Source organism: Teleopsis dalmanni, chromosome 1 (assembly GCF_002237135.1).
Source record: "Teleopsis dalmanni isolate 2A chromosome 1, ASM223713v2, whole genome shotgun sequence".
NCBI lineage: Eukaryota > Metazoa > Arthropoda > Insecta > Diptera > Diopsidae > Teleopsis > Teleopsis dalmanni.
This window is the reverse complement of record NC_051846.1, coordinates 133898052-133913581: the sequence shown is the minus strand read 5'-3', so window position 1 is coordinate 133913581 and position 15530 is coordinate 133898052. Positions and strand designations below refer to the sequence as shown.

Here is a 15530-nt window from a genome sequence, read left to right as displayed (position 1 = left end):
AATTTACGCAGCGCCAAAACTCCATCAATTGCAACTGTATCAAAAGACTACTGCCAACAGCCAGATTGTATTCCACAATCATATCCAGCTGATGTGATACCACCTCAACAACAGCAATCACAGCCACAAGCTTTGCCACCTCCTGCACCGGTCCCACCTCCTAAACCAAAAATACCGAATACATTTACTGAAATACCAGGCACAACCGGTGTAGGCAGCATATATGCAAAGGAGCAGCAGTTAATGCAACAGCAACATCAACAGCAGCCTCAACAGCAACAACAAATACAACTTCAACAACAGAAAATGCAGTTGCAACCACTACAACCACAACATCCGCACACAACGCATATTTTGCCACCATCCGCCGTTTATAGCATCGAAACATCAAATTATCAGCAGCAACATATCTCGGTAACTTCTACTGCACTGCCAGCACGAGAACAATCACGTCCACAACATTCGATTAATCCTACATCTATCATTAATCAACCATTACCTGATATCCCACAATCTATTCCTCAAACAGTGCAGCATCAACAGCAACAGCAACAGCAACCTCAAACAAAAATATCACCGCAACCACTTTGCGCGACAAATTTGAATCAATACAGATCTTTACAACGTCCACAAAATCAAAAAATGCAATTGTCTGCCCCTGCGCAGGTTACAGTACAGTACCAGTCGCAATTACAACAACAACCAGTACATCAGCAACAACCTCCATCTTTGCCGCCTAAGAATCGCCACAAATCACAACGAGAAATTTCAAATGGTATGAACATACAAACACTTCCACCTAAATCAGCAAGTTTACGTCAACAGCAATCAGCATTATTAGCTTATGAAAGAGAGCGAGAACGGGCCGAACGCCATGAACGACCTAGACGTGCAGAAACTCTTGACAACGGACCTAGTAGTGGTCTTGCGTATATGGATCAATTTGGAAATAATTTAAAAAAACAACATTCGCATGAAACAAATTATACACATCAGCAACAACAACAGCAGCAACATTACTACCATCATCATTCGTCTAGCAGCAAACAGCAACAACATCCACAACAGCAATATTTAACTGAAGCTCAACAGAACGTATATTATCGATCGCTTAAACGTGGAGGTTCACATGCAAACAATGACTTATACTCTGTAACAGAATTGTAGGAGTGTGCCTGCTGCGGTGGTGGTGTTGATGTTGTGAGACGAACTACCTGTCCTGCAACATCAGCAGCACCAACCGCAGCAACGGCAACAACATCGGCAACAGCACCTATACCGTTACCCCCTAAAAAGCATCGTTACGCAACACAAACATCTAATGCTGCAACAACTTTCACAAGCAATACTTGCGATGAACAAGAATATGATGAGTATTATCCACAACAATACGAACAGCCCCAACAGCCACAACAATCACAACAATCACACCGTCATACATCTTCCCGTTCTGCAACATCAGGAAAACATCAACGAGCTGCGACTTTTGACGTATCAGATTCACGAGACTATGAGCTGCAAAGATTGGGTAACCGTAGATCACATGCGGCAAACAGTAAACATCGCAGTGGTAGCAATGATACACGTATTGAGCGTGCACATCATGATCGAGAACGATCTCGAAGTGATCATCGTATTTCCTCATACGCTTGTGATGATATGTTAGTAAACGGTAATGTGCAACCACGTCAACAAAGACGCGAAAAAACATTTAAGGTATGATTTTTAGAGACGTCATAAAAATTTTCCACTTCTTTTGGAGGCTCGGTTGACAGATGGTAATGTATAAAATTATAACTGACAACTCAAGTACAATGGTAAAAAGAAGCAGCGGCAACGGCGGTTTTGTAATAATAATTGTATCATTTCGATTGTAATGCGAGCAGCGATGAACCCTCGTTTATATAAATCGTAGTAGTAGTAGCAAATAAAGTAAATAATTTTTGAAAACTAAAAAAGGTGCATAAAAATACATTTTTACAAATCAAATATACAAAACAATTCAATTATAATCGAAGTGCAGGTTAAAATCGACAAGTTAAAAATAAAGTTAACCCTAATTTAGGACAAAAACAACCATATATTGACCGGAAGAAGCTTTTCTGTTAGGAAAATATTTTTTAATACAATATGTATATTGTAAATGCATATTTTTAATATATTATCATATTGATTTTTAAAAACACAATTACGATTTGTATGCACATAAGAATTCAGTTTTAATAAGAAAAGAAATAAGAATTGAATTATTTTATGATTTCAAATAAACGCAAATAAAATTTATTAAGGGTAGTTACGAAATCTCCTGAATGTAAAATATATACAAAATAGTGTATAATATTGTTTAAATTCGATCAAGAGTTCGAGAGTTGATTAAGCTGTTGTACCTTAGGGTTGTCATTTTATATAATTTGCTGTGTAGAAGAGGATTATCATAACTATTATGACTTTTTGTTATAACGTTTGCAGAAAACTGAAGCCAAATTTCTACAAATTTTAATCAATTATTTTATTTTTCCACTTTATTTCTATACCATTTTTATTTGTATAAAAACGACAACAACAACAACAGAGCAGCTAATTTAAACGACAGAAATTTTAACAAACCGTGCAAGTGATTTCGTGAGTGCCCTAATCAATAATAATAATTACAAATGAAACCAATAAGTATTAGTAATCTAATTTAACCTAAGTGTGGTTCAAAGAAATAACAAAAAAATTTAATTAAAACAATTTGGATTGAAGCAGCAGAAAAGCTTCCTATGGTATATGGTGTAAATATAACAAAAATTTTCGCAAAAATTCTGTTTTACACGTTTAATCGCACAATTAGAAGACACCAAATATTACTTTTTTGTCCTTATCGTTTGCGATATATGTTCTTAACTACATTTTGTTATGTTGTTTACATTGCGATATGTAAATTTTGTGGTACACTGTTAATTATACTTGTAAACTTTCAAAAATATGTATTATTTATATTATAATTTTAATTTATTGCAATGGAAACATATATTTCTTTCAACATCTTCTAACGTTAGATATATATATTTTATAAAATATAATTATTGTAAATTATTATTATGAACTCCGAAGCAAAAAGCGAAATAAAATTTTTGTGACGTCAATAAACCAAATCAAAATGAAAAGATACACATTTATATTTAAAGTTTTAAACACAGAATAGTTTAAATAAAATTAAACACAAATTAAAAAGTATATTTATCAAATCGCAAATATATAATAAGTAAAGTAAAACTTGAACCGATAGAAAATAACGTATATAAGAACAAAATTCAGGTCTATGCATTTACCGTTTAGAATAAAAGACTTTTATTTTAAATCAAACGTACTCTTTATTATTAAACCGAAGTTGTAAATATGTGTTAATTTAATTTTTCTTTACTATTTTTTATAAGTATTTAACGTGTAAAAATGAATATAGTAATTTAAAACGAATGTTAAAATAATACTATAATAGAATGAACTCTTATATTACCTTAATTTATGAATACAAACACGATTCTCAATAATTACTTATATAAGTGCTGACATATCTTAAGATTGTCTGCCAACAATAAAAATCCACATAACGTTTTAAAAATTATGTTAACTCAACATTCTGTTATTTTGAATGAATCTTTTATCCTCTTTTTAATAAATACCTTAACACAAACAAGAAATACGTAATACAGTTAAAAAGTAATTACATTTTCAATTAAACCTAAAATTTTGTATAAAAATATTAAAATTATCTTACAATAAATGCTCAAACATAATTCAATACAAATAATCATTTTTATGCATAACTGTGAAAAAATGTCTTTACTCTCAAATCAAATATTTTTAACAAAATTCAATTCAATTATTAAATCGTAAATTAATTATTTCTGCTGTGCAGATACAAATAAAATATAGTGGTCAGATTAAGATATTTTATTTAAAACACGAAAATATTGTTAAACGATGTATTAAGATGTATTAAGATTTAATAAGCCACAAAAAAATTAAATATAGACTTTAAATTTTAGCTCTGAAATTATAAAATAAAATAGTATATAACACTTCATCATTTAAAAAAAAACACTCCACAAGAATTTTCGAAATATATGATAGAATATAAAAACATACACAAAAAAATTACTTTACCGTTTTCACGTGCGTATAGTAAAAATAAATATATATTATTATACATTGTCTACATTTGATGAGAAATATAGCAAGAAACATTCCATTTATTTAAAAAAAAATTAATATATATATATATATATATATATATATATATATGTATGTACGTGTGTCTACTAAAAATTTTCGTTTTTCACATTTGAATATCAACATTATATAATATTCTAAGTGATTGAAATTAAAGTTCTATCGACTATAATTACAGTGGAATGAGCCGACTATTTCAACAATACATAATTTGAGTTACGTTAAAATATTTTATTATAGGTATTTTTAAAGAAATTCATTTTTATTTCAGTGTCTAATTATTGCAATAAAAACATTCCGTCATATCTTACAGCAATGTTAATAATATGTATATTTTTAAATTAAGCGTTTGCGTTTAGAACAAAACATAAACAACCAAAATTTTAACAATTAATGCCTTGCTTTCATAAACAAATACGCTTTTCTTATTAATCATCTTATTTATTTTATTTATTAATAAATATAGGGTTAGTAACAAAATATTAATGCACCTTCCTAAGTTTAAAAAACGAGAAAAACCTAACGATTTGCAAGGTGCCCTAAAAAATTCAAAAGGTGTAAAGAGTTCTTTAATAGTTTAAAAATTCAAAAAAAAAAAATGCAAATTTCATTCAAAATATCGTAAATAGATTCACTATCACTACTTGTACCACTTACAGATTCAAATAAGCAGATATTTCCAAATTTAAATACCTAATGTTATCCACCATATTAATACTTGCTCAACTGCTTTCCAAAGTGGAAAGTATTTGTTGTTTACTTACATTTTACAAATAAATTTCAATTCCGTTTCAATTCTACAGTACAAAGTATCTACTCGTTCTCACAAACAGTTTAATATTTTTCGGATATTCTACCTTTTTGCCTAATAAATAACGCGTTCTGAGCTGCGAATGCAGAATTTGGCACTTAAACCATTTTTATTATTTTTCGATATCCATAAGTACAATATTTTAAGCACCATCCATATCTTTTGCGAAAGCCTTATAAGCTCAATTCAAATATATTTATCATCAGAATTATTCTCCACTTTTGCTGTAACTTTGTTGCATAGGACACACATACAATAAATAGCAGTCAACCAACTTTGTATATATTTCAAAACTAAGATGTTAAATCAAAAACAAATGTAGACAAAGAAGACAATTTTATACTTTAATAAGCTGATAAATTATGTTTAATTAAAAATTATGTACGAATAAATAATAAGCCAAATTTATTTAATTAAATTTTTAAACAAAAAATTAGTAAAATATGAAAATATACCAAATAAAAAATAATATACATTTATGAAATAGTAAATTAGTAAAATATGAACCCAAACAATTATGTCAACAATAAAGATTAATAATTATTAAGTATTAATTATTTTTCTCATAACTATTATATACAACATTAAATTTAGTATTAGAAAATGTGAAATTTAAATTAAGGAAAATCTGTAACGAATTATGAAAATTAATGAATTAATACTATTGTTAGAGTGATGTTAAATTTGTAATTATTTAAAAACGAATAAATGAATAAAATAATGCATTATAAATTAAGAATATCGTTTCTTTTATAAATAAGATATTGAAAGCTAACTTAGCTTCTTGTTGATATGCATGTAGCAATAATGAGAATGCATTTAGCACAAATTATCATTGTTCATCATATGATGATTAATCTTTTTGATTAAATTTAGAATTTAGATAATATTTATATTTTAAATTGTGCCGGGCTTTAGGTCGTGGTTTTCAATTTATATTTTTATATAATAACTCGTATTATATAAAAAGCACACTTTAAATTAAATAAAAATATCACAGTGGTTAATTTATGTAATATATTTTATTAACAAATATTTCGGTCTACTTCGTAGTCCATCTTCAGTGTTACTACAAATTATACAAATACAATAATATAAAAAAAAGAAAAATAATATTAAAATGTCAAAAGTCACATAAATAATAAAACAAAAAAAAGTATGAAAAAAGGGAATCGTAATTTTTAATAAGAATGGCAACCAGTGTTGTCTCAGGTAAAACGAAACACGAATTTTTAAACAAATGTAAATACAAATAGAAATAAAATATAAACTTAGCAATTAATTTTGGATTAGTGATCTATAAATTTGTGCTAAGCCTTCATTATCGCTCTTATGGTTTAATTGTTGACCATCTGGTACGTCAATTATATGTAGCATTTGTAGCAACATTCTACGTTTGTAATTTTTCTCCCGGTGAAAAATTTTTACATCATCGAAGTTGGGAGTATGGTTCATTTTAATGCAATGTGCTGCTAGTGCTATAATATATATATATATATATATATATATATATATATAGCAGTGAGGACTGTTCTAAAGTACGGAGGTGTACAGCACACCTAACATAATTTTCAAAATGTCAAATAATATATATAAATTTATTAAATATCTTTACATCGAGAATTAATATTATTTATTACATTTCCATATACAGTGACTCCATCGCATAATCGGACAAGCATTTGTTCGATTTAAATGTGCTCTAAACTTTAAAAGCAAATGCTAAAAATATGATTTTTTTTGCTTTAATTTATACTTAACATACTTATCTATCTAAATTATAAAAAAATAAAAAAATTCTCCTAATAACTATTAATTTAAAGTAAAAAACAAAAACAACACAATTTTTTGAGCTCAACGTATAAATATTAAATGATCGAGAAGAGCGTTCGATATGGAAAAAAATAAAGAAAAATCCTTTCAAAACCGCAAAAGACCTTAAATTTTCATTAAAATGCCGCTCTGGAAAAGATGTATGCTTAAATACTACTCGCAATACATTACATAAATTTGATTATCACGGAAGAATTGCCAGAAAGAAGTTTATATGCTAAGGAATATTTACTAAAAACAGAAAGCTTTTGGAATCAGGTAAATGTATGGTAAATCTTCTCAAATACACTTTCATTGATAATTTTCATTTTTTAAGGTTTTGTTCACTGATGAAAGTAAATTTAATCTGCATTGATCTGATGGTAAGATATTTGTATGGCGTTAACCAAATGGAGAATTCAATCATCAAAATACAAAAACCATAATAAAACATGGAGGAGGCTCTGTTATGGTTTGAGGTTGTATGTCGACTGCGGGAGGAGGTAATTCGCATTTTATAGATAGTAGAATGGACAAATTTGTATACCTCGACATTCTGAAACATGTAAAGCAAAGTGCAGAGAAATTGAGTATCGCAGAAAATTTTGCTTTTTATTAGGACAACGATCCCAAGCATACGTCAGGCGTAGCAAAGCTTTGGTTGATCCATAACTGTCACAAACTCATAGACACACCTGAACAGAGCCCAGACCTTAATATAATTGAGCATCTTTGGGAGGAATTAGCTAGGAGAGTGTACCAAAAAAATTTAACATAATAGTACAGCTAAAGGAAGCTTTTCTCGAAGCATGTTACTCAATTGAGCCAGAAGTGTGCCAAAAATTGGTACAATCAGTTCCAAATCGTCTTCAGGCCGTTCTGGATAACAAAGGATATGCAACAAAATTTTAAATGCCACATTTCTGCATTTTTAAGACGGATGCTTAATTTTGTCCGATTATACGTTGAGCCCAAAAAATTGTGTTGGTTTTGCTTTTTACTTTAAATTAATTAATTACTTTTAAAGTAAACATTCTTATAACAGACGGCGCTGAAGTTAGCACAGTTCACATTAAACTAGACAACAATGAAAACAAATTCCCAATAAAACATTTTATATGATCTCTGAAACCCTGCTGTGTCCAAGTAGTGATTTACTCACGTTAAAAAAATTATCAAATAAGTTTTTTTTGGTTCTTTTTTTCAGTGTAAAACTTTATCCTTCTAAAATCATTTTTTGGCAATGATTTACAAAAGGAAAGAAAAATGTTTGTCTCCTTTTAAGGACGCGAAAAATATTTGGAAGAGCTACTGAAATGATATTCATGTAGACTTTTTGAGCAGGCCTATACTTAAGAAAACATTATTCTTATTTCATTTCATTTCATATTCTCATATGAGACGCTCTAGATGCGTCTCAATTAGCCTCTCTGGCGTTAATGACAATCTCACATTCTCGCGGGGTCCCTGTTTTCACAGATGAGAATATGTCGACCAAGTGTTTAGTGGGACAACTAAACTGTAACATGTGCTGCTTAGAGGAAATGCTGTCACTACTAAAAGCTTGGCGGTAGGTTCAAATACCTTTAAGCGAACATTATTATATGTATATAATGTGGCAGCCCTAACATGGAACTAGGAAGTTAAGAGCCTGTGACGCTCGAGTCTTTCAAGCATAAAACCACTTTTAAACTTAAATATCTCGTTTTGAAAACTACACTTAAGGCGTGCTCAACAGTAATGCAAATCCATTCATTTATTCTTTGTTTGACTAACAGCGCGCGGACATCATAAAGTATTATTGTAAATTGTTAGTAATAATAAAAAATTATTACTAAAACTATTATTATTAAAATAAAATTGTATTTTACTTCGCTTAGTGTATTATCTCCATATACCACTCACTCATTGCTTTTGAATTACAGGTTCAGAATAGATATTATCGGATTGAGCGAGGTAAGATGGAACTTCGAGATAGTTGTTTAATGACTTATTCGGGCATGCCGAACGAAGAAGATCCACATATACGTGGTGTAAGATTTTATGTTACAAAACGCCTAAAGTATGGTAATAAGTTGAAAGAGTATATCAAAAAGAATTATGACTTTGAGATAAAAGGTAAAAAACGTAACTTAACAGTAATACTGTGCTATGCGCTAACTGAGGAAAGACCGCTCGATGAAAAAAAAAGTTTTTTACTATGATGGAAAAGACGTTGCTCGAAATACCTCGAAGCAAAATTGTTATGGTATTAGGACATTTCAATGCATAAATAGACAACAATAAGGCCGGCTACGAGAAATTTATGGGTGGTATACGTACATGTAACGAGAATGGTTAGCTGTTCTTAGAGTTATGCCTTAATCACAACTTAAGAATTGGCGGTTATATTTTTCTTTATAAAAAATACCATAAAGTAACTTGGAAAGCACCCAAAAGTGACATAGAAACACAAATTGGGAATATCTGCACTTCAAGTAAGATATTTGTGATGTCAGATCTAAAATAAGTGCCAAAATAAACAATGACCACTATATGATCATCGCTGAATTAAAATTCTAAGTGACACATTATTCAAGGAGACTTTAATGCAAAGGTTGGAAGAAGAGAAGTTCATGGAGTTGTGGGCCAGTATGGACTAGGTGAAAGAAATGATAGAGGAGATCGACTAATACAATTCTGTCAAGAATATAAATTAAAGATTTCAAATACTATGTTCAATCTACCACCTCGTAGACTATATACATGGAAATCTCCATCTGACACTCCTGATAACATTATCAGAAATCAAATAGACTTCATCCTAATTAATGATCGTTTTTGCTCTTCAGTTAAGAAAGTTACAACTTACCCGGGGGCAGATGTACCATCTGATCATAATCTTCTAATGGCGAAAATTTGCATAAGATTAGCATCAAATCGCAAAAAGAAACCAAGCCTTAAACTCAACTTAGAAAAACTACGAAATGATGAAATATGGTAAAATGTTCATTAAAAAATAAAATAAATCATAGCATTAGTAGTATTGATTCTAGGAACCTAAATAATACATGGGAGCAACTCAAGACAACGATTACATCTTCATCGAAAGAAATTCTTGGATCATATAGGAAAGAAATAAAAAATCATTGGATGACCGAAGATATAGCGAAATTGATAAATGAACGTCGTCAGTATAAAAATACACAACAAGATCTATATTGGCAATTAAACAGAGACATCAGAAGTAAGATCCGTACAGCAAAAACAGTTTGGTTAAATAATGAATGCCAAGAAATTGAACGATTGCAATCACTACATGATAACTTCAATCTACACAAAAAACTAAAACAGACTGTAGGAATTTATCGAAAAAACTCTCCTTCATTTCTCATTAGTGATGACAATGAAATAGTTTTTGACATAAATGAAAAGAAAAGAATTTGGAAAACATATACTGAAAACGTTTTTTCTGATAGCACTAGACTAAATAATGATATTTATTTTACAAGTATGCCAACTGGAATGTACATAACTAAAGACGAAGTCAAAAAACCTATACAATCGATGAAAAACAATAAGGCAAATGGCCCAAACGAGATTCCATCTGAAATTTTGATATTAATTGATGAAGAAAATACTAATCTATTAGTAAAATTGTTTAATCATGTATACGATACTGGACATTATCCCGACGACTGGGTAAAATCTACCTTTCTAACACTGCCTAAGAAGAAAAATGCAAAAAAATGTAGTGAATACAGACTTATCAGCCTTATGTCACATGCTGTAAAAATTATTCTAAAAATTATACACGGCAGAATATACATACAAAAAATGCGAAGAAGTGATGGGGAAATCACAATTTGGTTTTAAGGAAGGACTTGAAACTCGGGAAGCACTATTATGTATTCAAGTTTTAGTTCAAAACTGTAAAGACGTTCACAAAGACGTTTTTCTCTGTTTTATCGATTACGAGAAAGCGTTCGACAACGCTTGAAAACTTATAGAAATTCTTCAAAACATTGATATTGATGACAAGGAAATCCGATGCATTAAAAATTTGTACTGGCAACAAACTGCGCATGTAAACATCGATGGTGATATAACAGAAGGGATATCCATTTCAAGAGGCGTTAGACAGGGTTCCATATTGTCGCCACTGTTACTCAATGTGTATTCAGAAAAAATATTTGAAGAATCCATTAGCGATATTCAACAAGGTGTGAAGGTAAACGGCGTTTTCATTAATAACATCAGATACGCGGATGACACCGTTCTTATTGCCGACGGTTTAAGTGGCCTACAAGAGCTAGTAAACAGGGTTAACACCACTAGCGAACAATATGGACTAAAAATAAATATAAATAAAACAAAATATATGATTGTAAGCCGAAAGAATATGTATAGCAACACAAATTTAATGGTTAATAATGTTGGTATAGAAAGAGTACAGCATTTTAAATATCTTGGATGCTATGTAAATGAAAATTGGAATTGTTCCAAAGAGATCAAATGCCGAATAAAAATAGCACGAAATACTTTTCTTAGATACCAAAAAGTGCTTAATAGTCATGATCTCAATATTAAAACTAAAATCCGTTTTGTAAAATGCTATGTCTGGTCTATACTTCTATATGCCATGGAAACCTGAACTTGGAAAATTGTTGATATTAACAAACTCGAAGCATTGGAGTTATCGATGTATCGGAGAATTCTCAAAATTCCATGGACAGATCATGTTACAAATAATGAAATGTTACGAAGAATGAGGTGTGATCGCGAATTGTTAACAATTATAAAAAGAAGAAAAACAGCTTACTTGGGACATATTATGCGAAATTTAAAATATGAGCTACTCCAAATGATTATTCAAGAAAAAATCGAACGCAAACGCGGTATTGGTAGAAAACAATTTTCATGGCTGCGAAACATTCGTCAATGGACTCAAATACAAGAGGTTGGCAGCCTTATAAATATAGCGAGATGCAGAGACCAATACGCAGAAATATTTAAAAATTTGTAATTGTGTTTATTAAAAACTAATCAAACAATATAGTATTATGTTATGTTATTATGTTATAATTATTATTATGTTATAATTAATCAATATAGTATTATGTTATGTTACATGATCACCAATATTCGAAATCGAATTGGTAAATAAAGAAGAAGAAGATATTATCGGCATAAAACTCAGCCAAATAGAAAAGCTTTCAATACAGAAAAACTTAAGGCCCAAAATATTCAAAATCGTTTTATTTCAGAGTTAAGTGGAATTAGCACTAACGATGACATGAATATTGAAGATATTTGGAGTAATATAAGGAATCAGCTGCAAGGCATATGTGAAAAAAATCTGGGCTTCCGAAATGGAATACACAAGGAGTGGTTGTCTATCGAAACGTAGACATTAATTGAAGATAGGAGGGAAATGAAAGGACAAATTTTGACTGAACAAGTAGCGGGAAGAAAAACCTTGCTAAATAACGAATACAAAAGGCTTAGTAAAGAAATTAAACGTAGCTTTAAAAGCGACAAAGAAACCCTATACAATGTAACATAGGTAGCGGCTCAAAAAGAGCCTTGAAGGAACTCTATAACGTAGCAAGAATCTTTGCCGGTAATTATGTTCGAAATTCCCCTGCCAAAGATGAAAATGGCGTGGTGGTAATCGCAAAAGATGAACAAAGCAGTGTATGGAGGAGACATTTTGAACGAACTCCGATTACAATGCATAGCAAAGCCGATGAATTTGTAATATGTAGGCGGCTTAACCCTTATCGAGGAATAAGCACCATAACTCCATTAATAGCAGAAATTAAAGAAACTATCGTATCACTGAAGAATAGTAAAGCAGCAGGAGGCGATGAACTTCCTCCAAAATGTTTTAAAGTAGACGCTGCTACTATGGCTAGAATCCTCCAACCACTTTTCGAAAAGATTTGGGTAGAGAAATGTTTTTCAACCAAATAGAAATATCATTTGTAGTGAAGCTGCCTAAGAAGAGTGATAAAAAGTAGCGCAGTAATTGGAGGGGAATATCAGTGCTGCCAATAGTAATAAAAATTTTCAACAAGATTATCTTGGAGAGAATAGCTATGACATTAAATAGTACTATATATAATTCCCAGGCCGGCTTTCGACCTGGAATGTCATGCACGGATCAAATTAACACGGTGCATATTTTTGGAGCTGGCAGCGGAATTTAACTGAACACTGTATCTTACATTTATCGATTACGAGAAAGCGTTTGATGCGCTCAAAAGAGACTACATATGGTTGGCGCTTCGCGCAAGGATTATACTGTCAAAAATTGTCAGAATCCTAAAAAATAACAGAAGAATAAGATGCAGAGTTTTACATGGTAAACTCAGCGATAGTTTTCAGTCAACAAGCGCAACCCTGACGGCATATTATCACTTATGTTGTTTATCATCATTCTCAACACAATTTTGAGGCACTGAATAAAAAAGTACGTGATATTAATTACAGTTTAAACATTAGAAATCTAAATAATGAATCGAGTAAAGTCGGCCTGAACATTAACGTAATGAAGACCAAAACAATGCACATAAATACCATCAATCACGATTGCCTATTTGTCAACAATAATATCTTAGAGGAAATACACAGGCCCATTCTGAATACTCCCAGGGAACAAAACTCCCTATTCCCACGCTGTTTCCAAACACACAACTCCCTTATTCTGAATTGCTTGGGAGACAGCAGTTTTAGGAACAACAACAGTTTCAAATTTGTTTTGTTAAATTTTGGCAACCATGCCACTTTTTAATGACGAAAAGTGCAAAAATGAGCAAAACAAAGAAAAGAATTGCGTATCATATGTTGATTTAAATGTAAAAATCGCATTATTTGTTTGTTGCACAAATTATCGGAAATAAATATAAGTTATTTTATGAGTAAATAATAAATAATAAAATAATAAATAATAAAAAACTTTTATTTTAATGAGTAAAATAAATATATAAAAAGAACTGTGCATGAGCAAAATAAACAAGAATTGTGCAGTTGTTAATGATTATTTAAATAAAAAATTTTAAAAAAGTTTTCAAAAATGCATTCAATTGCATTTCGAGTTTCAGCGGAGGATTTGGCTCAAGAACAGGAGCAAGAAATTTTGCAACAGAGCATCAATCGCAGAAACTTACATGTTAAATTTAACTCTTTTCTAAATTTTTAACTCTTTATTAACTAATTAAAAAACAACCTTACGTTATGATATCAATTCTTCAATGTCTTTATTTTCAAACATTCACTGCTTTTATACAAAATTTGCGTAAATTATAATTTAATTTTTTTTACATAATTAGGATAGAAATGTCCTTCATGCTTCAATTAATGAACTAATAATAGTTTATGATTGTGCAGATGTTACAATAAAAACGAAGCAATGTTTTACCTACACATAATTGCAAAAGTTTATTTTAACTTATTCTAGGAATCCCATTCATTTCAGAATTTGGTTTCCTTTCATTTTTCTATTGTTTTAAAAACAATAGTTAACACTTTAATTAGTGGAAAAAGCCCGTGTAAATAAAATAAATAAATAAAAATTTAAATATTTCAAATTTGTTATACTTTTATTAAAATAATAATTTTAATAAAATGTATTAAATGAAAATTTAGTTATATTAAATTTATTAAAATAAATTTCTTAAAATATATTCGGAAAACCAATCAACTCTTGTGGATAAAATAAAAAAATAAAACTTTGAAAATATTAAATTTATTGTAATAATTTTATTATAATAATAATTTTATTAAAATATATTCAAAAATCTGATCATTTTCCGTTACTTTTATATTAAATTTAACCATTTTTAATACTTTTTTAACTCGTCTCCCCAACAATTTGCTTGGGAAAGAATTTGTGCAAAATTGGGAAAAAACTCCCATTCCCATGCGATTCAGAATAGGAGAATAGGAGAATTGGGAACAGGGAACAAAACTCCCATTCCCAATTTATTCAAAATAGGAGAATTGGGAACAGGGAACAAACTCCCATTCCCATGCGATTCACAATAGGCCTGAATATATTCGGAAAACTAATCAACTCTTGTGGATAAAATAAAAAAATAAAACTTTGAAAATATTGAATTTGTTGTAATAATTTTATTATAATAATAATTTTATTAAAATATATTCAAAAATCTGATCATTTTCCGTTACTTTTATATTAAATTAAACCATTTTTAATACTTTTTCAACTCGTCTCCCCAACAATTTGCTTGGGAAAGAATTTGTGCAAAATTGGGAAAAAACTCCCATTTCCATGCGATTCAGAATAGCAAAATTGGGAACAGGGAACAAAACTCCCATTCCCAATTTATTCAAAATAGCAAACTTGGGAACAGGGAACAAACTCCCATTCCCATGCTATTCAGAATAGGCCTGGTTATAATAATGATAATATAAATTTTTTATACAATGAAATGTTGTTCTTAGTAATCTAAACAGAACAAACTTGCATGCAATCGTATTTTAGCATCAATCCATGCAAGGCAAATTTTCATGGAGATACTATTTTTATCAATTTTTAAAACATTGTATAAGTCTCTTCAATAGTTATATCCTTCAAATATTAAACTAGACACAGAGCTACTAAAGCCGGCCACTGAAACAATAAACCCGATATTTAAAAACGGAGTACATTAATCAGCGGAACGTATTTGTTTCATTGTTTATATAA

The 15530-nt window shown here is 30.1% G+C and overlaps 3 protein-coding genes across 3 annotated transcripts; all 3 read left to right on the top strand.

Moving 5' to 3' along the window:
• Positions 1-3: 3 nt before the first annotated feature.
• Positions 4-1213, top strand: LOC119666213 (adenylate cyclase, terminal-differentiation specific-like; the record flags this gene model as incomplete). Its single annotated transcript, XM_038075496.1, has 1 exon — positions 4-1213. A coding segment is annotated over one exon (1164 nt), but the record flags the coding sequence as incomplete, so codon positions are not given.
• LOC119666212 lies at positions 1180-2911 on the top strand (the record flags this gene model as incomplete). The annotated part of the gene is made up of 1 exon (XM_038075493.1): positions 1180-2911. A coding segment is annotated over one exon (543 nt), but the record flags the coding sequence as incomplete, so codon positions are not given.
• Positions 2912-8799: 5888 nt separating this feature from the next.
• Positions 8800-10693, top strand: LOC119666211. The gene is made up of 3 exons (XM_038075492.1): positions 8800-8956; positions 9418-9817; positions 9874-10693. The coding sequence occupies exons 1-3, from the start codon at positions 8800-8802 to the stop codon at positions 10691-10693; spliced, it is 1377 nt and encodes a 458-aa protein (XP_037931420.1).
• Positions 10694-15530: the final 4837 nt, after the last annotated feature.

What these genes read in the sequence shown, in the direction of transcription:
- LOC119666211 (XM_038075492.1), top strand. Translation starts at nt 8,800, where the DNA reads ATGGAACTTCGAGATAGTTGTTTAATGACTTATTCGGGCATGCCGAAC. An exon ending in TTATGACTTTGAGATAAAAG is followed by an intron (nt 8,957 to 9,417) that starts GTAAAAAACGTA and finishes ACATTATTCAAG; the next exon opens with GAGACTTTAATGCAAAGGTT. An exon ending in CTACGAAATGATGAAATATG is followed by an intron (nt 9,818 to 9,873) that starts GTAAAATGTTCA and finishes TATTGATTCTAG; the next exon opens with GAACCTAAATAATACATGGG.